At 49.1% G+C, this 23,696-nt stretch overlaps 8 protein-coding genes across 8 annotated transcripts; 3 read left to right on the top strand and 5 right to left on the bottom strand.

Annotated features, from left to right (window-relative positions):
• Positions 1 to 936: 936 nt before the first annotated feature.
• Positions 937 to 3,040, bottom strand: ANOM_001910 (putative PHD and RING finger domain protein; the record flags this gene model as incomplete). The annotated part of the gene is made up of 2 exons (XM_015547167.1): positions 937 to 2,453; positions 2,539 to 3,040. Coding segments are annotated over 2 exons (2,013 nt in total), but the record flags the coding sequence as incomplete, so codon positions are not given.
• An 887-nt stretch (positions 3,041 to 3,927) lies between these two features.
• ANOM_001909 (60S ribosomal protein eL43) lies at positions 3,928 to 4,524 on the bottom strand (the record flags this gene model as incomplete). Its single annotated transcript, XM_015547166.1, has 4 exons — positions 3,928 to 3,991; positions 4,104 to 4,268; positions 4,401 to 4,431; positions 4,506 to 4,524. 4 exons carry the CDS (start codon positions 4,522 to 4,524, stop codon positions 3,928 to 3,930), a joined length of 279 nt encoding a protein of 92 aa, XP_015410460.1.
• Positions 4,525 to 5,264: 740 nt separating this feature from the next.
• On the top strand, positions 5,265 to 6,810 carry ANOM_001908 (uncharacterized protein; the record flags this gene model as incomplete). The annotated part of the gene is made up of 5 exons (XM_015547165.1): positions 5,265 to 5,538; positions 5,593 to 5,740; positions 5,792 to 5,864; positions 5,920 to 6,044; positions 6,102 to 6,810. Coding segments are annotated over 5 exons (1,251 nt in total), but the record flags the coding sequence as incomplete, so codon positions are not given.
• A 371-nt stretch (positions 6,811 to 7,181) lies between these two features.
• Positions 7,182 to 8,714, bottom strand: ANOM_001907 (alpha/beta fold hydrolase; the record flags this gene model as incomplete). The annotated part of the gene is made up of 7 exons (XM_015547164.1): positions 7,182 to 7,459; positions 7,525 to 7,576; positions 7,644 to 7,974; positions 8,055 to 8,164; positions 8,243 to 8,350; positions 8,413 to 8,495; positions 8,636 to 8,714. The coding sequence occupies 7 exons, from the start codon at positions 8,712 to 8,714 to the stop codon at positions 7,182 to 7,184; spliced, it is 1,041 nt and encodes a 346-aa protein (XP_015410458.1).
• A 525-nt stretch (positions 8,715 to 9,239) lies between these two features.
• On the bottom strand, positions 9,240 to 14,330 carry ANOM_001905 (uncharacterized protein; the record flags this gene model as incomplete). Its single annotated transcript, XM_015547162.1, has 15 exons — positions 9,240 to 9,647; positions 9,703 to 9,771; positions 9,842 to 10,292; positions 10,349 to 10,404; positions 10,943 to 11,065; positions 11,439 to 11,489; positions 11,548 to 11,799; positions 11,886 to 12,538; positions 12,655 to 12,781; positions 12,831 to 12,847; positions 13,188 to 13,403; positions 13,460 to 13,783; positions 13,848 to 14,093; positions 14,152 to 14,199; positions 14,255 to 14,330. The coding sequence occupies 15 exons, from the start codon at positions 14,328 to 14,330 to the stop codon at positions 9,240 to 9,242; spliced, it is 3,117 nt and encodes a 1,038-aa protein (XP_015410456.1).
• ANOM_001906 (PHF5 family protein) lies at positions 10,835 to 11,161 on the top strand (the record flags this gene model as incomplete). Its single annotated transcript, XM_015547163.1, has 1 exon — positions 10,835 to 11,161. One exon carries the CDS (start codon positions 10,835 to 10,837, stop codon positions 11,159 to 11,161), a length of 327 nt encoding a protein of 108 aa, XP_015410459.1.
• A 3,589-nt stretch (positions 14,331 to 17,919) lies between the features above and the next one.
• Positions 17,920 to 19,292, bottom strand: pex26 (the record flags this gene model as incomplete). The annotated part of the gene is made up of 2 exons (XM_015547161.1): positions 17,920 to 18,790; positions 18,847 to 19,292. The coding sequence occupies 2 exons, from the start codon at positions 19,290 to 19,292 to the stop codon at positions 17,920 to 17,922; spliced, it is 1,317 nt and encodes a 438-aa protein (XP_015410457.1).
• A 1,176-nt stretch (positions 19,293 to 20,468) lies between these two features.
• On the top strand, positions 20,469 to 23,674 carry ANOM_001903 (mitochondrial 54S ribosomal mL46 domain-containing protein; the record flags this gene model as incomplete). Its single annotated transcript, XM_015547160.1, has 6 exons — positions 20,469 to 20,558; positions 20,609 to 21,248; positions 21,304 to 21,732; positions 22,310 to 22,372; positions 22,430 to 23,097; positions 23,195 to 23,674. 6 exons carry the CDS (start codon positions 20,469 to 20,471, stop codon positions 23,495 to 23,497), a joined length of 2,193 nt encoding a protein of 730 aa, XP_015410454.1. The 3' UTR covers positions 23,498 to 23,674.
• Positions 23,675 to 23,696: the final 22 nt, after the last annotated feature.

The following is a 23,696-nucleotide window of genomic DNA, read 5'->3' as shown; positions in this document are numbered from 1 at the left end:
CATGTGTGATGGCTATGGGGATTTGAATAAATTGGCTGTCCACAGTACTTATATACCCTCCGCGAACGAAGAGAAAAACAGACACTATGTGACCAAGAACGAGGAAAGGGGTCTTTTTTTGGCCCAAAATAAATCAGAATCACTCGCCAGAACCCTAGTAGAATGAAGTGTATGGAGGTAATCTACCTTGGTGACTTGATCGATCGCCTGAAACATGCAGAGGACTAGTAGTAAAACTAGGGTTATTGGCATCATTGTTCTTAGTAAGTGTTTCTAATGGCAGAGGACCGTGACGCGTCATACAGGTGATATGAGGTTCTGGATGTGCATAGACTCTATTCAAGTGCATATGTCCCATCCTTGTCCATATTCCTTGGGTCTATTGAAAGACGTAGCTAGTTAGACTCTGATTGACTACTTGGCCTGTGAAGATTGCTCAGCGATAATAGCGGTGTGATGAGGACTAAGAAATACCCGAAGCGCCTTGGTCGGTGCCAGAAGTAGTGTGTGGTACCAGTACTCCGTGCGCGGACTACTAATCCATGTGTGACCCCCTCCCCCCCCCCCTTTTTTTTGAAGACCGCATTCACTAGGAAACCAGCTCCGGTTCTTTATTCATGTATAGCTGCTATGAGTTGCTAGCAGTGATAATGTTGTAGCCAATTAATAGACATAGAAGAATAGAAAATGTCGCTATAGATGTTTAAACCCGCCTCAGTGAAGTCCAAAACCAGTCACTCCCATATTCCTGGGTATCCAAACGCATCTTACATGCGTAAGCTCGCTAAAGGTCATGCCCGAACGCCGAATGGATGCTCTCATTTCAGTAGAACCAAGATATCGCTGTAAACGCCGGAAAATGCTAAACTCTGTCCAGAATTAGGGGTCAAGAACTATCATCAACAGGGTTGTTGTCCTCCATCTTATGTTTCTGCTTCAAGGCATCGATAGCTTGGTAACCTGCTCCTTGGCAATGGTCTCCAGGTCAATTTTCGCATCAGCTGCGATGGTTTCAACGTCGCCCACTCGTTCATATAACATTCGGGATATATTCCGATTGATGTCAGTGTACTCGTCCTTCGACACAGTCTTTGAACGGTAGTATGGCTTCAAGGCTGCACCGACCAGTTTCTGTATGTCGCTTTTGACCGCTAAGGATAGGCTGGGCCGGCTCGGAGACTTGTCGTTCGCTCTAAATAGACTCGAGCGATATGCTGCCCTTGGAATCCGGCGTCGGGTGCTATCTGAGAACCCTTGCGACGGCGTATCGTCTGTAGAAGTTGGAGAAACATCGGGCGAGAAGGGTGGCGACGAGGGATGATTGGGTGTCGCGAGCTGTAATGGGGATATCGGCCTACTCCTTGGGTGAGGTGGGGGTGTTGTGGAGGATAGGCGGGGTGAGGATTGGTTAGATGGCACGGGCGAGATTGATGGGGAAGACGGCCCAGGAGTAGCATGGTCAGTTGCTGCAACTGAAACCTGGGCAGAATTCCCAAGCGAATTGGTGTCGTTCGAAGCGTCCTCGACTTCTTTCAACAGGGACTGAAGGAAGCTTGGTTCGCTTGAGGTTTCCGCGTTGATTCGAGCGGAAGCCTGCGCACCAGCAGCCCTGGAAGACTCGCCATTCTGAGTAGCTAAAGCAGCTAAGTCTTCAGCTCTGCGGGTTCGTGGACGTTTTAGCTTCCGCTCGGGCTCTGTGGGTTCCGGCGAGGGAGACATAGTCGGTTCCTTCCTTTTCCGGGCCGCACTAGGATCATTCTCGATCTCACGAGCCCTCTCAAAAGCATTCCACGCCCTCATCTCTTCCAAAGACTCGGGCTCAGGCGTTGGCTCCCTCGGCACACGTGGCCGCGATGGTCGCGGAGCCTCAATATCGAGTAAGGCAGCCGTATCCCTGAAGCGGTTACTACCACCTTGTCGCTCTGCAACTTCAAAACGACGCTGCCAAGCTCGGAACTCTCGCTGATTGGCTTCTTCCCGTCGCTGTTGCTGTCGGGCACGCTCGGCTGCCCTATCATCATCAAACGGAAAATCCAAGTCGATGTTAAGGTGATCCCAAACGGACTGCCATACTCGAGCCCAGTGAAGGGAGTTCATCTGATTGCGGCTCTGTAGCTGCCGCTGCTGTGCCCTCGTACGGCGACCGCGCCGGTCCTGAGCCCGCGATGGCCTATCAGCACTGTCGGGGGACAGCGCTCGAGCACGTTGGGTCTGGCATCGTGAACAGTACCAAGGCCCAGACGGGACAGTATCAAGCCCCAGGCAATACGTGTGCGAGGGGGCATCGCACCCATCACATAGAAGGAGAAACTCTTCGTTATCAGAATCTCCGCATATCAGACAAGGTGAGAACCCGGCAAGATCATCTTCCTCGATGTACTCTATCACCATCGAAGGATCGACATCCGCAACTTGAACGCGGTCCTGTACAGCATAAGAGGAGAGTACGGGGCCTGTTGAAGATAAAATCGTTCAATTAGTATCTAAAATCATCCGACTCCACAAAATTGAGGGTGGTAGGTAGCGACTGAAACATACCTCCGATTCGGTCACTGAGCTCCACAACGTTGAAGCTGCGGCGGCATATTGGACAGCTGTTCGCTCGTTCAACCCAGGGCTTCAGACAATTGTTATGTAAGATATGACCACAGGGGAGTAACTGGGCGATCTGACCAGAATCCTCACTGCCATCCACGCCATCTGCCTTGACGAAGGTGTCGGTCGACCTGCCGTTTACTTGAGCATCAAGTCTTGGCGCGGCCTCGGCGGAGACGGCAAGAGGATCGCTGGCGCTTTCGCCAAGGTCTCCTAAACACACAATACAAGTGTCGGACATTAACAGAGGGTTCTGTGCCAGGACTATCTGCAGGGAAGCTAAGAGAAGGCATGAAGAGCAGCTGGCAGAAAGGGATGAAAGGCAGAGGAGTGGAAGGAGAAGGGAGAGAGAGCAGGTCGAGTGATGTGGGGAGAAAGCAACCGGCCTTTTGAGGGTGGACCTAAAGTCTGGTCTAACGCAAAACAGTCTGGCCGTCAACGTGACCTACCAGGCGCCAGGCGAATCATTGTTTAGGAAAATCGGACGAGGCACTTTGGGCGCCCTGAAGGTTGCTGACTCTTGACTTCCAGAACACTATTGTAGCTGAAAAGGTGCCCTTGCATCCCTACTATGAGACATGCCCCTCTTGTCTCCCTCTTGTCTTTATTTATTTTTTCTTTTTCTTCTTGGTTTTTTCTTCTTCTTTTCTCCTTACTATCAGACCGCCTGTGTAACATAAACTTGCGCGTTAGAATTGGAAGAGACAAAACAAGAATGCGACGAAAAATTGATATTGCCAGAGCTTGTCCAAAGCATCTTGTAGTGCTGAATACAGGTAGATCGAAACGGAATGTTAATTGACCCGAAGGTACTCCGGTCTCGGTGCTTGGACAGGGAGGGCAATGCTTTTGTCGAAACCTTATTCTTCACAGGGGCAAAGCGATATGCTACATTTGAACGCAGAATCATGGAGAAAAGACGCATAGATAGAAACACAAACCAACGAAAGATAGATGGCCTACTCCGCACGGTTATCTCGTTGGGTGCACGAGTTTACTCCACATGTATTCCAGCAGTCTTGTGCTGTCAGAAGACGTGGTCACACGTATGAAGAACTCGAGAGTGATCGTGAGCGAAACAAAAAGATCCAGCGTGATACGAATGAAAGAGCGGTAGAGGCAGCAGACATGGTAGATGTGGGATAGCTGATACGGAGTCTTATTTGTAGAAGACCTGAGATCACGGGTTATATTTGTGTCTATTGGTTAAGTACCATTCGGTCCAGATAATGGCTGGGTATTCGTAACGAGGAGCCCTTGGGAGCTTTCCAGATCTTGAATTTCGCTATTTTTTATTTCAAACGTAAGATAAAGAAAATCCCATCGTGACACTTAAACCTCCGCGATTTCCCTGAGACGACGGATGGTGGAGCGGGTGGCAGCGGCGGCGGGGGTGCTGTAGCACAATGATCGATCAGTATTTGTCCCACATCTTCACCACGCGGTACACAGTCCAGTATGAACTGCCCCGTGGCCATCGAAAATAAAAAGGATGGGGCTCGACTTACGAGACGGTGTAAGCACCACCGGCGACGGTCTTCTTGCAACCCTTGCACTCCCAGATACCAACAGCCTGGCGCTTGACGGTGTTCTTACCGCAGAAGGTGCAGACGTAGCGGGCGTGCTGGGACACTTCCATCTTCTTCACCTGCTTACGCAGGGAGGCACCGTATCTGTTAAATCACGTCGTCAATACATTGTCCAACTCGTCGAAAGCTCGATTTCGAATCCTTCATTTAATCGTGCGGAATCGGAAGGCGATCGGCTTCACATTGAATTCTAGGCGAAAGGGCGCAAGAGCATACCTGGTACCATATTTACCCGTGATACCGACCTCTGGAGAATTATGTTAGTCTCGATTTATTTTCCAGTTATCTATTAGGCGTGTTTCTCTATAATAGAGCACTTACTCTTAGTGCGCTTGGTCATCTTGTCTCCGTGCAGCTGTTGAGGTCGAAGATGGATACAGTGCGGTAAGTCGAAATCGAGACTGAGGCTTTCAAGTGGAAGCGGTTGTGGGTGTCCAGGCTCGCTTAGGGTTCAAGTCTTGGCTCATCACGTGACCAGTATCTGCGCGAACTATGAACAATTGAATGGGTAAACCTCCCACCAACATCGAGGGGGAAAAATAGATTTTCAAAATACTACGTCGTGGTAAAACAAAAGATAGGAATGAGACGTATGTCTGTACAACAAATCATTCAGGCCTCAAGACATTCATGAAATCCTCTCATTTTCAATGTTTCGTGCCAATTTTCTATATTTTCTATCTTATCTAAAATTTCAAGGCCAAACTCGGCTAGTCTGGCCCGCATGACATAAGAGGGCCTCAAATGTACCCAAAGGCCTTTGCACAACAGTAGTCATTGGTTCTTTGCCACATTATGTTATCAAGGCAATGCTGACACTTGTGCAATGCTATACATGTATGCCTTGTGAATTGAACGCTTGGACATACCTTGCACATTATTCTCCCATCATAGGAGTATCCTGTATTGAATACTAATTGCCGAACAATTCTTTCGCGGGTCTAGTCACCTGAACATCCAGCTGGATGGGCCCTTTCCACTTCTGGTTAGTCTAGCGGCCAAGGCGATCATCTCACGTCACCGAGCAACCATGCTTAAGCTATCTGTATCTACGCGACGTTACTAGTATATCCTGCATCTTTCCTTGAAGAATACATACTTTATCTAATTGTCTGTGTAATTTGCTCAATCTCAATTGCCGGTGTATTCTCCCTACCTTTGACAATGGAGTCTAAGAGGGAGTTCGACCTGATCCTTCTAGGCCCAACTGGTTACACAGGTAGACTCTGTGCAGAGCATATTGTTAAGAACCTTCCCACAGGTTTAAAATGGGCTCTCGCAGGGCGTTCGCTCCAGAAGATTGAGAACGTTGCCAAAGAACTCAAGAATCTGAACCCCGACCGCGCCGAGCCAGGTACTATATGAATCTGTACTACTGTGAGAACAAACATTGTTAACCTACCATTAGAAATTCTGGCTGTCCAGCTCAATCGGGAGGAATTGCACTCACTCGCTCAGAAAGGCCGTGTGCTTCTCAACTGCGTTGGGCCATATCACCTATACTCTACTCCTGTAGTTGAAGCTTGCGCCAGCAACGGAACGCATTACCTTGATGTGTAGGTAATTCATTACAGTCAGGCAGTGGACGCTATAGCTAATCTGTGTAGCACTGGAGAAACGCCCTGGATCAAGAGTATCATCGAAAAATACCATGAAACTGCCAAGTCAAACGGTGCTATAGTGCGTGCCATCTCCTTATGCCTGTTCTCATATGTTGATCCCCTGGCTGTTTTAGATAATCCCCTCTGTTGGCGTCGAGAGTGCTCCTGCAGATATGTTGGCTTGGGCTCTTGTTAAGCGTATACGTGAGGAGCTTTCCTGCGATACCAAGGACATTACGTGCGCAATTGATGAAATGAAGTATACCAGCCGCTCCTTGACCACCCTACCGAATGCATAGTGCTAACTACGTTCCAGGTCCTCCGGGGCAAGTGGTGGTACTCTCGCGACGGTCATGACTATGTTTGATACACTCTCGTTGCTCGATATACTCAAAGCAGCAGACCCGTTTGCGCTCGCCGCATCCTCGCCACCCAAATCTATTCCCAGCGAACCACTCGCGGAAAAAGTGCTGGGTGTCCGCTCAGTCCGTGACATGGGCACTCTCACCACCGCTCCAACAGCAATTGCCGACATTACTATCGTGCATCGGAGTAGTACGTTGATGCCAGAGTTCTACGGGCGTCGCTTCCATTTCAGACAGTTCCTTAGGGTGAGGAACGCGCTCATTGGTGTTGCACTGCATTTTGCCTTCGTCACCGGCTTGTTACTTCTGCTCTTGCCCCCCGTTCGGTGGCTATTGAAGAAGTATATTTACGCGCCCGGTAGTGGACCCCGCATGGAGGACTCGATCAATGACCGACTGGTGTACCGTGCCGTGGCGACAGCTGATCAGGACACGCCAGATCCTAAGCGTGCACTTGGCAAGTTGAAATACGATGGAACCATGTATGTTTTCACGGGGCTCTTGCTGGCAGAGGCAGCCATGACTATTCTGGAGAATGAAGAGAAAGTGAAGAAAGTCTCTCGTTGTGGCCTTGTAACTCCAGCTACCTTGGGCCAGGAATTCATTGACCGGTTGGAGAAGGTTGGATGTCAAATTGAGACCGAAGTGTTCAAGTACTGATGACTGTCTGCGACTGCGATGTTGACTTACATTCTAATGCTTTGGAGGGTTACGCTTTTTTTTTGTTTTTTCTTTTTTGGTGTGTGTTTAACGTGCTTGCATGTATTGTTGCACTGTGCCAGTCGAACTAATGCTCCTCTAGTCAATACACACAATGAAACATCGAACATCTATACAGCATCATCGAAACATTATCTAAACCATACAATTCTGGACAGCCCTCAAATAAAACGATAATTAATGCACATAGTCAGGGCACCGTCCTCAATATAGATAACCAAACAAAGGATAGTAAAACAAGTCACACGAATAACACTACAGATATGTACAGCACACCAGCGTCTGCGTCTGCATATCAACATCGAAACCCATCACAACTTGAACATCCTCGGGTCTCGGAACACAACCTCCTCCAACCACCACGCAATGATCTCATTGACCTCTCCTGGTTTCTCCCATAGCGCCCAATGAGAGGTATTGATCTGCTTGAAGGTCATATGGGGTATAGTCCTGGTCATTCCCCTGCCGAGATGTGCCGGAAGAGCCGTATCGCGGAGGGCCTGAATGAAGAGCACCGGAGCAGTGATGTGTTTGTTGAGGATGGCGAGTTCCTCTCTGTAATTGATTTCCCGGGTTCGGTACCAGTTAACTAGGTGCACTTGTTAGTCGTTTTTTTAACTTTAACTCAATTGACAAATACAAGGGGTAGCGTACATGGACCATGGAAGCCGTTCCTCGAGAACTCCTCCGCATAGTATTCAAGTTCCTGGAAACTCTATCAGCATAACCGATCCTATGTTTATTGGTGGAGGGGTAGAATGGCAATAACCTACTTCCTCGCTTAATAACTCTGAGGGGAGTACACGCGCCAACTTGTCGGGCAGAATGCCCAGCTCTGCATCAAACGCCATTTCGTTTTCAGGGGTCCGCCCGCCGTACATGGCGGAGAGGAATCTCTTGATATCTTCTTTGGTCTGAACGTATTTATCTAGTTCTCCGCTGATGAACTGTAGCTGATAATAGAAATGAGGCGCTATCTTTTCTACCATGTCTTTAAGGCGAAAGTATCGCCTCGTTGGCGCGGCGTATGGTACACAGACGGTGATGATGTGTGTTACTAGCTCTGGGTGCCAGAGGGCTACACGGTATGCGAGAGCGGCGCCCCTATGTACATCGAGATTTAGCAACTTTGACATCGATGTCTAAAACCGGCAATTGAGGTCCAAGGAGCAGCATGAACATACCAATCATGTCCGGCGACAATAATTTTGGAAATTCCAAGCTGGAAGGCGAGTTCTTTGATATCATTGGCGCACCTCTTGTGCGAATAATGGTGTGGATCTTCTGGAGCGTCCTGTTTATCCGCATTGTTAGCATTGTTGTATTGTCAATATACCGGTAGATCCCCGGCAATTGGCATTCTGGCGCGTACCGTCCTCCCGTATCCTAGGCAGTCTGGCGCAATGACCCTCAGCCCCATATCCCTCAGCATGGGAATTTGATACCGCCACCCCATTGACAGATCTGGAAAGCCATGAAGCTAAAAACCATGAATTAGCCTTTGGTTGTTTTCCCTTTGTCTTTTGCGTTATTTGCAAAGACAATTTGTGATTCCGGTGTCTCACGCACAAGAAAGATGGTCCCTCTATATGATACCCCTGTATCGGGCTCACTGTAGAGATAACCTGCGGGAACATATATCGTCAGCTCATATACCCCCCATCAAATCACAACGTTTACAGCGTCGTATATCCAGGGGAACAAGAAACCCAGACCCTCATCTCCAGCCCAGATTCACGGCTTTGGAAAAATGGTATTCACATACCATATGTCTTGCCGTTGATATCAGCGAAACGGCGCTCGACTCGGAGATCGTCGGTTACATGGATCTTATCAACGATCATGATTGCAACGCAAGGGCTGGAAGTTGTACAGCTTCACGGGTTAATGCAAGGTAAATAAATAACGAAACCCGTGAAAAGCAGAAGGAAAATTTCTGGGTCAGGTTATCCTGCGCATACCGACTTTTTCTTTTATTTATAGAGCTGTATGGAGACCCCCGCCAGCTGTCTGTCACGTGAACCAATGCTGATGTATGGAAAAATGAGGCTACAGGCTAAGGATTGGGCACTAGTATTATTAAATGTTGAGAGGATCTTGGAAGACTAGTTTGATGGAAGGCGTTGTCAACCGGTATATAAGAATGTGATTTGTAGTGATCTTCAGAGCCAAATGCCGCTAAGTTGTTGACTCCGCCGGATAATCCATAGCCTCGGTTGTGCCCGTTAAGGTACGATTCCTTAGATGCAGGAGACACCTCCCAATGATAGCTCACATACATACATACCAGTCGGTGTTAGGAGAAAAAAAAATTTAAGATAAATAAAAAAGTTGAGAACCAACGGAAAAAATTTGGTATCGCCTTGCATTTAGTAAATCACTGTATCCTCGTTATCCTCGACAACCTCGCCACCGTCGTCGTCAGCTCCTCGATGAACGTCTGCATGGTCATTATTGATAGATATATTATTAGTAGTAGCAGCCGTAGCATCGTGTGGAGCTGCTTCAGAGTCTCTGTTGTGGTTAGTCTCAGCACCCAACGTGTCAGTCTCACGGGTTGCATCCTTGTCCTCTTTAAGTTCTGCTTCAGGTTCAGGGGCTTGGTCACGGTCTTCTTGTTGTGCACCCTCGTCTTGTTTCTTCGGAGGCTCCTCTTCATGGGCTGGATAACGCGCCTCGAATTCTGCGACCTCTCGAGCAACTGTGGCTTCTGCTTCTTCAACCTGTTCACGTATGATCGCTTCATCTCCGGACCGAAGCTGCCATGGCTTATAGTACTGTAGAGACAGTGTTAGTTAAGTCCAGGGTTGTAGATGAGGCAGGTAGGCATACTAATACAGGCTCAGTTTTTGTCTTGAGGAAATGAGACATTGCCAGTAGATTCGAGTGTCGCGTGCGCATCTGTAAATGATCATCCGCTTGTCAGCCCTACACCGGAAAGTAGACGATACCCCGATCCAAGAAAACCTACCGATTCCTCTTCATAGAGCCTCTGCTCCTTCTTCCGGAGAGCGACCCGTTCCTCCCGTCTCTTCTTCTTCAACTCGTCGTACTCTTCATCCTGCAACTTAAGCTTATCCTGTTGTCGCCGTTCAATATCCGCACGCCGCTTCTGAGCCGCCGAATTCGAGCTCTGCGAAAGCGTCCCCAGTAAAGCACCGAATAGACGTTGTCCACGCTTGCGTTCCTCCTCACGTCCACCTCGGCCGGGCCTCCGTTCTGGTTTACGTTCCGCTCCATCCGGGGAAGATTGTTTGCGCTCCGCAGGTGATCGGTCGCCCGTGTGCTCTTGTTGTGAGCTAAGGCGACGGCGTTTGCTCTCTGAGTCGGCTTCCGCAACGGAATTTCTTCGCTTCAAACCAGCATCCGGGGATGGGGGAAGGTTGTCCTGTTCGGGCAGTACAACTGCCGAGGCCAGTGTCCTACTCATATACGCTGTCAGCAGCTGTCTCGGAGCTGTATCGAGTTGACCGCTTACCCTTCAGCCATATCTGTCTGTTCCAAAGTAGTCAAACGCGCCTCGACACAAACACGCTAATATAGGTGGGGAATAACAAGTGTGTGGCACCGACTATCGATTATGCGGTAAGCATGAAATAGACGGTGAAGACAACCTGCGTTAAAGTTGACTCCTCAGATCTGCAGAATCGATCCTCTGAAAACTACTCGGTATCGCGATATGAACGGCGGGCCTCCCGTGTCCTGTCTACGCACGGACCACATTCCTGATATGGAGCGTAAGTTCCGCATGGAAACTTCTTCCCTTTCCTTCGTCTTCTCGAACACCTTCGCTCAGGTTCATAACTCCCTCTGTCCTACAACACTTACTAGGGCATTTGCCAATCATTATAATTGAAACTTTTCTTTCGCGAAGAACGTTTCTCACTCGGAGTTTTCTCTATTCCCTGTTGTTAGCCATTCCACTTGAGCTTCTGTTGCCTTTGTCTCGCTTTCTGAAGTCACCATGTCTCGCCACCACCCCGATCTCGTTATGTGCCGCAAGCAGCCGGGTATCTCCATCGGCCGACTGTGCGACAAGTGTGACGGCAAATGCCCCGTGTGCGATTCCTACGTGCGCCCCACGACTCTCGTTCGGATCTGCGATGAGTGCTCGTTCGGTAACTACCAGAACAAGTGCATCGTCTGCGGTGGCGAAGGAATCAGTGATGCTTTCTACTGCTTTGAATGTACGCGACTAGAGAAGGATCGAGATGGGTGTCCGAAGATTATAAACCTGGGAAGTTCGAGGACGGACTTATTCTACCAAAAGAAAAGTTTTCGAAATCATTGACCCCGCGCGATGGTCACTTTCACCGCTTGTCGGTCTTGTTCGGTTCGAGTCTATGGCGGAAACGACTACTCCGCGTTCTACGTTCCTGTCCCTTGCTAGAGCGATAAGCCAAGGATTCCGCTGTCTCGGGCACCTCCAAAAGATAACTTAATTACAGAAGAAGAGAGATGATGGAAAGATAGCAATCTAGGAGGCTGGAAGATAGCACCCTCTACCTGCCGGGTCTTCTCGGTCTTGCGAATCCACGGTTTAGTCCGTCGTTTTGTGGCGGGCTCACTTCCTCCTGCAGCCTGTCGCCTGTGATCTCGTCGGGCGAAGATGCTTCGATCTGCACACTCATCGTTAATTGTCTCAATCAAACATCTGCTCACGACATGAACTCGTACCTTCTTAGAAATCTTCAGACCTTGGTCTTCGGCCAGTTGGAGGGCGTACATTCGGGAACTAGCATATAGCATACGCTCCTTGATCGACGAACCCGACGGGCAAGTATAGACGAAGATCACCACGTCAGTATCGGGATAATGATAAAATGTATAACGTGGCGAAGATGGGGAGATGTGAGACTCGACGGAGCTGGGGACAGTCCCGTTCTCTACCCCAGCAAGGACGAATGTCTCCCTTGGAATATCAATGGCCTGTATTTAGGGGAAAGTAGAGTTAGCACTCAAATCAAAACCTTCAACAAGTTGGAAATTCTTCTTCGCTCTCCACATGGACTTACCAGCTGCACCAGGTCACCCGGCTGGAGACTGCCCAGAGCATTATTTGCCTCGTCATCCACAGGCATCTTGTACTGCATGCTGGATGGTGCTCCGATACCACCATTTCTTCTAGCAAAGGAACCCCCGATTCCGATGTCCCTACCGGGGGTGCCACTTCTCGCCTCATCTTCGGCTCTCCGGACGGCTTCCAACTCCCGCTCTTTCTCGCCCATGAGCTCCTCGCGCTGAGAACGGCTCTTGCTAGAGCCGTTCTTCTCGGCATCTCTTTCCTTCCACGCCTCCTGACCCACAATCTCATCCTCTTCAGTTGCGAAGACCGTCGAGGCAAACTTCTCGCTGCCTAGTTCCCTCACCAGCGTTGCACGGGTTGAAGCGAAAAGGGTCTTGGCGCGCACCGGAGCATTGGAGGGGATGTAGGTCAAGGCGACGAGGGACGATGACCCAGACTCCGGACGGCGAAGAAGAAGATAGATGGGGGTTTTCGGCTGGAGGACGGAGGAGAGCTGAGAGAGAGAGGGGTAGAAAGCACCCGGAGAGGAGAAGGGGATGGGCGAAAGGGGAGTCAGGCTCTCAGCGGTGATATTCACCGGGAGGCAGAAGATTGATGAGTCCGAGACGAAGTTATTGAAGGCATCATGTAGCTCCGAAGAGACTAATCAATATAATGGTTGTTAGTGTTTCCTGTGCATACTTCGGTCCAGTAGAGAGCCGCGGGGCAACGCTTTATGGTAATCGTAGGATGCAAGACCCTGCAGTATGGCTGCTTACCCGAGATTCCTGACTGCATTTTCAACGAACACCCGCCGTAGCCTGGTCTCTTGTGTAGATGTGACTTGTCAACCGGGCTGCGGTGTTGTCTCTGGAGACTGCTGAGGGGAAGGTCAGAAGCGGTGTGCTTGGACAAGTGGGGTCTTAGCATTAGCCTTAGTTTTCGGGATATTTACGCCGACATTCACCTGTCCTATTTTCTAAACAACTGGTCTTCACTCAACCGATTCAAGGCAACTTGGTCTCGAATTTGTTTAATATCTTCACTAATTGAACATAGGAAAAGGTATAACAACAAAACTAACAGAAAGAAAAAGAAAAAGAAAAAGAAAAAGAACTATGTACAGTCCACGCTATAAGATCAAATCTAAATGGCCGTCAAGAAGCCCAGAAGATAACGACAATGATATGTACTGATGATGCAGAGATCGCATTGCAATCGAAAACGCCACCATGCTCATGGTATCAAATGCTTTCGAGAACACGCAGTGGCCACTCCCTCCAGGGGTGCCACATCTACTCCTCAAAACTACCTCCCACAAAGGCCCAGTTGGATTTCTCCAGCTTGCCCTTGAGGAATTCGTACACGGTGAAGGTGACGGCCTGACCAGGAGCCACTCTCATCACACGAGGAGTAATACCCTTGTAGAAAGCGCGTGCACCTTCCTGCTTGAACATATCATTGGCGATGGCCATGATACGCGACACAGCTGATTGGCCAGGCTCAGCACGGGTTTTTGCAGCCTCGTCTTGATTGTGTCGATGGGGGCGTTGGAGAAGGGACCGACGGCACCGGAGATCAAACCAATCACGGTCGTCTGGTAAGAGGGGAGCTGAGTATCGGCGTACTCGGGCTGCCATTTTTGGAGCGCAGCCTTCAGCTCGCTGTATGCAGTAAAGTTGGCGGCCTGGTTTGTTCCCTGTCGGAGGGCTGTCAGGGAGACACCACGGTAAAGAGCGCTGAACCCTTCTTCCTTGATCACGGTGAAAAGTGCATGCGGGGCACTGCGGTACTTAGGGGCATCGAGAGGGTCGGCCAAACTGTGATACTGCGCTTGCAAACGAATCTTGACGACTTCCATAGGGTTGACGACTGCCACAGCTTCGGTAACACCAGCAGAGAGACCGGCTGTTTGAATGAAACTTGTCAGTTTTCCAGGCAATAGAACACGAGGTGATGTGCGAAAACCTACCAAGGAAAGTTGCTTTGCTTGTGACATGTCCCGTCTCATCCGCAAGCATTTGCTTGTACCACTCATAGGAGGTGAAACGGATAGCCATCTTGGGAACAATACCTCCCAGGACAGCTCCTAGACCCTTGTAGAGACCCAGAGCGGTCTCCTTCTTCACAATCTCAACACCAGTGGCAACAAACCCGCGGGGTTTTACACCCGGGGCTCTGGCACGCCGCGAAAGCTGCATCCGGACCTTAACGGTATCTAACCATGACAGTGAGCCATTGCCTCTGAAGAAATCTTGAATTGGGTATTCCCGTACCTAGAGGATGACATACGAGCGCCTCCATCATTCCGGCGCCACCACCAGCTGGTTCACAGGTTAGCACGTGCGACCTTTTTGAGTTGGACAAAATGAGCCTTACCGATCAAGTTCACAGCCGGAGAAGTAGGCTTCTTGCTGTTGCCATTGCCATTGCCTTGCGCACTCTTCGTCGACATGGTGGGCGACTGTGTTTGTGCAATTACTGAATTGTTTTCGAGTCAATTGAGGTGCAATGCCCTTCCAATGAGGAAGTATAGTGGTCTAGGTCAATGCGACGGTATGGGGAGAACAGCGGCACGCGAAAGGGAAAAGAATTGAAGCGAAAGGAGGTCGAGAGAAAGATGACTCAATCGTCAATCGAGCGCCAGGGATGACTTTTTTTCTTAAAGAAAAGGATATCGACGATATCGGACATTCACAGGGCGACCTTAAAATACGGGGAGATACGGAAGTATAGCTACGACGTCCCTCGGCACAACTGACACAGGGTATTTAAATTGGTGGATAGGGAAAGGGGGGGCACACTCTGGGGTTAAAGGATTTAGAAATAATAATAGATAATTTTCGGGAATGGGGATCATTAAACGGGCTCGGGTCAAGTGGCGGCTTTCTTTTTTAGGCTTCTTGTTACAGCGAACCGGCCGTGGAGGAGCTCTGACGGGGAAGCGGAGGGAAGCTCGCTGGACGAGCGGAAGACAGCCACGATTCAACCGAATCACCATGAGAGTCCAAGCAACAAGGTTCTTTGAATCGAAGCGGAATTAAATACAGTCAGTCTACAAGCCTTTGGAGGCTTTTTACATATATGCTTGCTTTCCTTTCCACGTCTTCCGCTGGCCGTGTTCTCTACAATGCCAGCCAGACATCTACCGTACGTGACGTATCTCATCCCGAGGTATCGGGATAAATAACTTGAAGCAACTTTCTTCCGCAGTTCGCAGTCAAGCCAAGTGCGGTTCCCCCAGAGTGTGACCTCATCACCCTGCACCAATGACATGACGGAACCAACCCTAATGTCTTCAGCCAGTCAGTTCTTCACATGCTGAACGAGACATTCTGGCCACTGACAGTCCAAGCTGCCGTCGTCACCTGGTGCAGGATCAGTGACTTAAGGCTGCCCTTTGGCTCTAGAAATGCTTGTGATTGATAGTAAGACAACCTGGGGTTGGTGTCTCGTTCTGACTAACCCCATTGTCACGGGAGATGTCGGGCCAAGATGAGAGCTTCGTTCAGCCGAGGCTTTTGCCTTTCTTAGTTCTTATCCGACGGTAGCCCTACTCGGTGACTCTCTACCCCAAATTACCAAGAATTAAAGTCCAACTGCATTAGTGAACTGATCCATCAAGAGGGGTAGGTATTTTTCAAGCTCTAACTCCAGGTGGCTTCAAAGATAAGATTTTCTTGCTTGTTCTACATCTGTTCTTTGGGGGTAAAATGGAAGCGGCTGTAGATTTATTTCTTCAGCCCTGTCGCGCGGTACATGTTTTATCCACGCCTCCTGACTATTTACCCCTGGTCATCTATGCGAATTTGATCGATCTACGGACCCAAGACTTTCACGTTTCAGGGTCAACAAAACATTGTTTATACAGCTTTCACATGAAAGCTGAATGCATCGTAGCATATGATGACTCTGCATTGTTAGTGTCTTCATAGCACCCGTCATGTATTATGGGAAGTGGATATACACTGAAGGTATGCTGGAACGGAGCACTGTAACAGCCCCATGTATACTTTTGACAATCCCTGCGATATGCAGTTCGTATTAGCTACAGGATCAGGTTTAATCGGTGATCGAAATGAGTAGCTAAGGGCGATCACATCCCGGCTCAAGATAACATGTATTTGCAAATATCTTGCTCATACACTGGGAGCCTGAGAGCAGCGAAGTTCGGGAACCGCAGCAAATCAGACAGTAGTACATTCCTTATGGCACCGAGTGCAAAGTAGCCATTTTGAACTATCAGGCATGAGAATGGTGGACACTGATTCCAAGTTACTGGTGCCTTGCGCCGTTCGTAAAGTCAAGATTCGCAATGGAGACTCTTTATCGTGATATCAGATTCTACAGGAGCCTTTAATTCATCTTCATAATAATCAACCTGCACGCAAGAGCCAAGTGCCATGAAAAGAGGCTTAATCAAGCTAATATAAACCCAAACAGGTGATATGAATCCCTGACTCTGCATACAACTACGAACCCAGTCCTGCATGCCTTATCTTCAGAACGAGCCAATGCGCAACCGACAATGACAAGACAGCCAGCACGCACGGCCCGCATCCAGCAGATCCCAAGCACAACCCTTCTCCTCATCCTACACCTATAGCTCCTCATCGGGATCGGCATCGTCTACACCCTAGCCTACTAGGCACTTCCCGAGTGTAGCCAAAACCGACGGCATGCTCCGACCCGGACGTAGCATTCCCTACGGCACAGTGGCGCTCATCTTCTCCATCTCGGGACTAAGCCTCCGGCTCCATAGACCCCTTCATTCACTGAACTCTCGTCCAGGCTATGTCGGTTCTCGTCGTTCCGAGCTTGTTCCTGGCCGCCGTCTAAGTTATTCTCGCTGCTGATCAGCACGGGCTTCTTGATCGGGCCATATTGCCGAGACATATCCTCACGGTATGTACCCCGACTACCGCCTCGAATATAGTGATGACGAGGTCAGCTGATGGCGCGAATACAATGGTGCTAGCGGAGGTGTTGATTGCGAAATTTGTTAGGTGCGTTTGGCACAGCTGACTGGGCTATTGCTCTTTTACCGGATACAGTTGAATTCGAGCTCTGGAGGTCCAGCGGGGTTACTCTATCGGATATATATAAGAGTATGTTTAAGCAATTGGGCCCGAGCCTGCTAGCTAGCACACTTAGTATTGAATCAGCTGTACCTACAATGGACATAGCCGCCTCAAACGGCGGGAGCTCTCCCTTCTGAAGATCGATCCGTAGTATATAAATGTTTGCTTCTGATAGGCTGACCCGCTGTCTCTCTCCCATACAGCAAACATTATACCGGATATTGCATCTTCTTCCTCACATCTCAAACTATCGCAGTATTGAATGATAGATTCCGGCCCTGTGCTCTCTCATCTCGCAACGAGAGTATTGTAGACCCGTTTGGGTCAAAGTGTCATATCCACCGTCGTATTTGATATAGATTTATATGTCTTCCTCACTAGAATTTGTTTATGTCTTTCCCATCCGCCTGCGTTCCTGCGGTGGTGGGCTTGGTAAAAGGTATATCTGTGGTCTGAGCGTAGAGTACGGGACTGGGAATCTTGTTGCATGCTATGTGGACGCTGGTCGACTTGCATGTTAAGGTGAAGAACTTTCCGGTTTCGTGTACAGTTGAGTGGGCTTCTGTTGCACATTGCTTTGTGAATTTGGTTCGGTGGTGGAGGGCTAGAGTGCGTGGGAAGAATGGGCATGAGGGTTGTGGGATTTGCTCTGGTAGGAAGTGACGTGTGCTGGTGGCATGGGCTCGAAGAAAGATTCCGGTTGTTAGAGTAATACTAGGAACACTGGGCACGACAAGTGGTAGGGCATTTTATTTGATATATTTATTTCGTGACTATTGTCCTAAAAGTACTTTCTGAAGCGCACGTAAGTCTTGTAGGTAAATTTACAAAGGAAAAGAAACAATCCTATATAACATCGGCGGAAAAATCCAGTCTAGGTTTCCACCAGACGCCCGCATGAACACCCATGTTTAGCCTGTAAGGCAGCGACTATGGGGAATAAAAGAAACTAAAAATGTGAACCTAAATGTAGCTCACTTTCACACCCATTCCGACGGTTCCCTTGACTTTTTGCCATCCAGCTCCGGTGATTCTCCGGAGACGTTCCCGCACGCCTTGCCTGCTGAGTGCCACCAAGATCCCCAGCAGGAACAGCAGCGTCCGGGCGAACGACATTGGGTTACCGGCGACCGTCCTCGAGATATATCGCAACAGGTTGCGTAGTACGTTTGCCAAAGCTCGCGTTTGTCCGGGCCGGGATACAGGCTTCTCCGGTCTCTTCTTCGAACCAGTGGGCGAAAAAGCAGTTCGATTGGCTGACGTACTTGCCTTACTACCAGATTGCTTCTCGCCCTTCCCTCTGCCCTTGGCACTTTTGTTCGTGTTGGTCTTCTCAATGCCGTAATCCACCTCACTGTTGTCACGCGCATGTCCCTTTTGAGAGTGCTGAGCCGCAGCGGCCTCTTCCTCTGCCCTTTGGCGTTCCGCTTCCTGTATTTCTCTCTCTAGCTGGGCGTCCTTCTCCCGCTGAAGCGCTGCAGCGCGCAGTTCGCCCTGCTCCCTCTCTTCCTTAAGCCCATCGAGAGTTTGCAAGAACATCTCTTTTCGCTCTTCATCGAGGACCTCGCTAAAGTTGATGAATTCGCTCGCATAGTCCCATTCTTCGTTCCTAGGAAGAACATGGAGGGTAAAAAGCTCAATTATCCTAACCCGAGACGTCAAATCTCTCGGCGTGTCGGTGCCGCCATTAACTCGGGCCTTAGATTGTTGATTGGGAGAATTCTGCAAATGCTCGGCAATGTCCAGATTTGGTTGACCATATGATGAAAGGTAGTGCTCGAGTCGTTGCTGATTGAGTTGCTGGGAAGGAGAATGATTCAATAACAATGTCGCTCTGCCCGTAGTTAGTCACAATAGAATCAGCAATAGACCAGGATAAGAATTACTGACAAATTATATACGACCTCGGCATCGACTGAGCCCTCACGGCCTTTATAACCCGTTTGAACAACTGTCTCCCAGATTTCGCCCTCGCGCACTTTGGTGGAAATAGCCTTCCACTCTTTCTGGCCGAACGTTGCTTTTCCTTCCTCGGGTCCCAAGTCAAGTATCGCGCTCAGCAGTGTGATGTATAAATTCCAAACTTTGATCCTCACCGAAGCTTGAGCCATAGCAATCGGTGGTAGGGACTCGTTACCGTTGGCATATTGGTCGTCATTTGCCGGACTGGGTACAAGAATGGGTTCAAGAGTGGCTAGAGTTTCTTGTAGGCGACGAGTTAAAAAGAGCTGAGAAGCTTTCTTGTAGGTTTTTGAGCAGATCTTCGAAGGTGAAAGGGACGATGCGGAGGTCGAGAGTTGCGACTGCGACGCCGACACGGAACCCTCGGCGGCCATTGTTTCACCGCCAGCGGAGGATGCGATAGATGATTAATGTGGGGGTATGTGGTTCGCGTAGTGGTTACAATATATGCAGTGAAGATTTAAAGGCACAATTCACGCTCAATTGTATCTCAGGGGTGGTTGGGATGCAGCTAACAGGAGGACGTGTCTTGACACTAACTTTCAGGTTGGACGGGTTGCAAGTCGGGGTTCCTTTTCCCTCGGCTCAATCTGATGTGGCCGAATCTGGGGTCTGATGTCACGGGACGGTGGATCTGCGCTGTCTGCCATACAACGATCGGGAAGTCTCCTATCTAATTGCGAGGTTTAACTGAACTACGAACTGGTTATTTTCACATTGTACGGGCCTGAGTTATATATACAAAAAGCAGGAATATCACAGCTCCACTGGAGAAATGAATTGAGATTCACATTACTAACTGGACCCTGGTCCACTTCACATGAAAGATACAAGCCGATCTGCATATTAACGTGATCGTATACAATTCAGCAAGCACTATTATTGCTACCTAGTGAATTAACTATTTTGACCTGATTCTAGTATACTCATTCCGGCCCAGGTCTTGTGTCCATAAGTCTCCTGAGACGGTACGAGATGGATATCACGCCTAAGACTTTCCCCTTCTTCCTTCCCAGGATACTGGATGACATAGCGTCCTGCAGTTTCGTTTCTATAGACTTTGAATTTTCTGGGATTGCGTGCTCTTCAAGTGGGCCAAATAGCAAAAAGTCTACGCTACAGGAGCGTTATGCGGAAGTCAAAGAATCAGCCGATAAGTATCGAATAGTGCAAGTTGGTCTGACAATCTGTCATGAAGACACCGAGTCAGGTAAGAGATGCCCGTTCTCGAGGATTGAGTCAGAGGTATTGATGGCCATGAACACAGGGACCTACATTCTAAAACCCTATAACCTTTACCTGAATCCGACAATCGACCGTAGATTAGAAGTGGAGAGGGATATGTGTTTCCAAAGCAGCGGTATGCGTTCAAGTTTCGTATCTGCGAGATAATAGAACTAAGATCTATTGAAGCCGTTGAATTTCTCTTGGGGAATGGTTTCTGTTTGGATTCCCTTTATAATGATGGTGTTCACTATTTGTCACGAGAAGAAGAGACAATAGCCATAGCCAGAGCTACTGAGAGGTATGGCCGTACCTCTGTGCGCAAAATGATCGACGTTAAAGAGACAGAACATGACTCTCTGGCGTTCCTGGAGGCTGTGCGACATCTTGTTGATGACTGGCTTGCGCTTGGACAGGTAGATTATCTTTGAATTTATTGCTTTGCTCCGCAATTAAACGTCGCTAGGCTCGTGAGGCTTATCTCAACATACCCCCGCCAAAACACTACACCGCGTCTCGAAAGCCCAAGTTCATGCCATCGGTCTTAAACAATTTTCAAAAGAGGCTTGTTCATCAGCTAATAGAGGTCGAATACCCGTCTCTAGTGACTATCAGCAGGCCTGCTTTCATTCAAGTCATCGACTATGACGAAGACCGCGAGAAGGCTACCCGAGAACAGAGGATGGCTCGGGCTCGAGAGCAAGTCCGGAGACAGATTGGATTTAGATGGATTATGGAGGCGTTATCCGGTGGCGATCTCTCAGATATTGGTCCATTTTGTTTTGGGGGCATAATGAAAAACTCGAGAGCCGTGGAACCACAGGTCTCACTACACGAGTTTTCTGACAAATTGCAGCAGTGCTTAAAAACCCGCCGGCCTGTGCTGGTAGGACATAACCTTTTCACGGATGTGGTATATCTTTATCGTTGCTTTTTCGGTCTACTTCCGGATAAGTTGGAAGAATTCCAAGCAATAGCTCATGAGATGTTTCCAATTTTGATGGATACAAAATACATGGCTACGCACGATTGCGGTTCCATCATCCCCAAATCGTCTTTGAGCGAGATCAACGATAACCTTCTTCATATAAATACCCCGAACATACGTGCGGAAACTGCCTCGTCTTGGATGATTGTTGTGCTAAGCTAATTCTTGACCAGGTATACATGATCAGCATTCCAAATATAACAGCCAGAAAATCGACCACGAGGCAGGTTATGACAGCCTGCTTACAGCTCGGATATTTATCAAGCTCTCTGCTCAGCTCCGTGACAGAGGCATTTCCAAGCTCCTGGAACCGGTAGAATTGAAAGGTCAGCCGGATACTACGGGTTCGAACACTACAACCTTGGCTGCCCCAGAAAGCCTGAAGGACACTGCAGAGAAGGAATCGAAGACGACACTCAAGGCACCGACGAGCACCAAGCTTGGCACGAGATTTGATGCGCTTGATGTTGAAGAGATTAAAGATCAAGTTGAAAATATGGCGCTCAAATCGCGTAAATCTAGCAGATCCGTCGACATTACGCGGAAAGTCGCCAATGGAGAACTAATACCCCGGCAAGACGCAGAGTTTTGGAAGCTCTACGGTAATAAGCTGCGTGTTTTTGGAACGGAAGAAAGAGTCTGGAATGTCGCCTAAGAACCAGCGTCCAGCCACATTGCCTGATCTGTAACCAGCACTCTCACTAGGAGAATTATTTTTACATTACCAAGTATACAACCATGATATATTGGCGAGTCTCCTCACAGGCGATGGAAAACAGAGCCACTCTGTCATAATCTACAATGGATCGCAAACCCCCAAGCAAATAGTGTAGTAATGTCAGGGGATGTATGCAGCATCTATCTAACAGTACGCCTTGATTTTGAAGAAGGTACCGCTAGCGAAATCAGCCGCAAATAAGTACTCACTCTGAGCACCGGTAAATGATCGACTGGTCGTGGAGAATCTAAACACAGTGACGATAAGGAAAAGGTGCTGTGAAGAAGAAAAGAAAGTAAGAGGAACAACGGGAGAAAATTTAAAGGAAGAAAAATGGCGGGTCACCTGAGAGTCTAACCTCCCCGGGTTTAGTGTCTCCGGTGCTCTCTCAGCGGACAGGTGACCGCCAACTTTTCTCGCAATATCGGCATCGGACTGTTGACAAGCACGTCAGTATCCAGCAAACACAGTCGGCGAGATGTCGTCGGGATCCAATGGTGCCAGGCGCATAGCGTCTGTTTTGCGTACGTCTTTTGTCGATACACCAATGGCCAATTATATGCCGTACTGACTCTGTTTAGGGCCCTCGATTGCCGACCCCAAAGTGTGCAGAAGCTGTCAAGAGACCCTTGTTCGCCGCAGTTATTCCTCGGCCGCTGCACAGCCTTCTTCAGAAACTACCTCTACCGCTACAACTACCTTCCCCGTTGTGAAGCCCGTCTACACCATCAATGCCGGCGTGGCCCTATCCCGCCCCCCTCAGATTACCCGCGACCTCTCACAATTTGAGAAAGCATACTATTTCTACCAGAAGCGACTGAACGAGCGTTTGGCGCTTCCATTCACCAAATACTTTTACTTTAAGCGAGGAACGCCAGCGGACGAAGACTGGAAGCGTAAAATCCGGGAGCGCCAGACGCCCGCGCGTGACATCGGCAAGTACAATGCGTACTCGAAGGACGCATGGAACGATGAACTTCTTGTGGGAGCCGTCGAGGCCGAACCGGAGCATCAGGTGGAGATGCTTGTGCAGGATGCGGAAGCCACAGTCAATGCTACCTCCCAAGACACCAGCAAGAAGGAGGAGATCCCCAGGCCATTCCCCCGAGTAACGGAGGCGGATCAGAAGAACGACCAGAGAAGCCTGAACCGGGCCCTTCAGAGGACACTCTATCTTCTGGTTCAGACTAAGGAGGGATACTGGAAGCTCCCCAGCTCTCCGGTGGAGCAGGAGGAAACTCTTCGACTGGTGAGTACACTGGAGATTACCTATCCCTGTGCCCTTTCCCTTTGCTTTCCCTTTGCTCTATATCGGGCGTAATACTAACGTGTCTTGTGCCGCACAGGCTGCTGAACGTACTCTTGCGCAAGCCGCTGGTGTTAACATGAACACCTGGATGGTGGGCTTCCACCCCGTTGGCCACCACGTCTACAACTTCAAAAAGCCGAGGGTGGACACGGCCAATGGCACGGAGCATCTGGGCGAAAAGACTTTCTTCATGAAGGCTCGAATTATGGCTGGACAGGCTGATCTGGCCGCCAACACGCAGAATCTCCAGGACTTCAAGTGGCTGACCAAGGAGGAGATTGCCCCCTTTGTACTGCCACAGTACTACAGCAACATCAAAAACATGTTGGCTGAGCGGTAAATAGTTGGTTAAGCGGGGTGTACGGCTTGCTAGGTATTCTGTCTGAGAATGATCAGATCCTGTGCTGGGATGTGGAAGGAGTGTACTGATAGAACTGAAGAAACTGAGCGATTTGATCCAGTGGGAAGTGCCTATGCCCGAAATGGGCCAGAACTGCATATATATTGTATGTCATGTATAACTAGCTTTTGAATTTACT

The sequence above is a fragment of the Aspergillus nomiae genome, assembly GCF_001204775.2.
Source record: "Aspergillus nomiae NRRL 13137 chromosome Unknown contig00029, whole genome shotgun sequence".
Taxonomy (NCBI): domain Eukaryota; kingdom Fungi; phylum Ascomycota; class Eurotiomycetes; order Eurotiales; family Aspergillaceae; genus Aspergillus; species Aspergillus nomiae.
The sequence above is the reverse complement of the archived record's forward strand: the minus strand, read 5'-3'. Positions and strand labels throughout refer to the sequence as shown.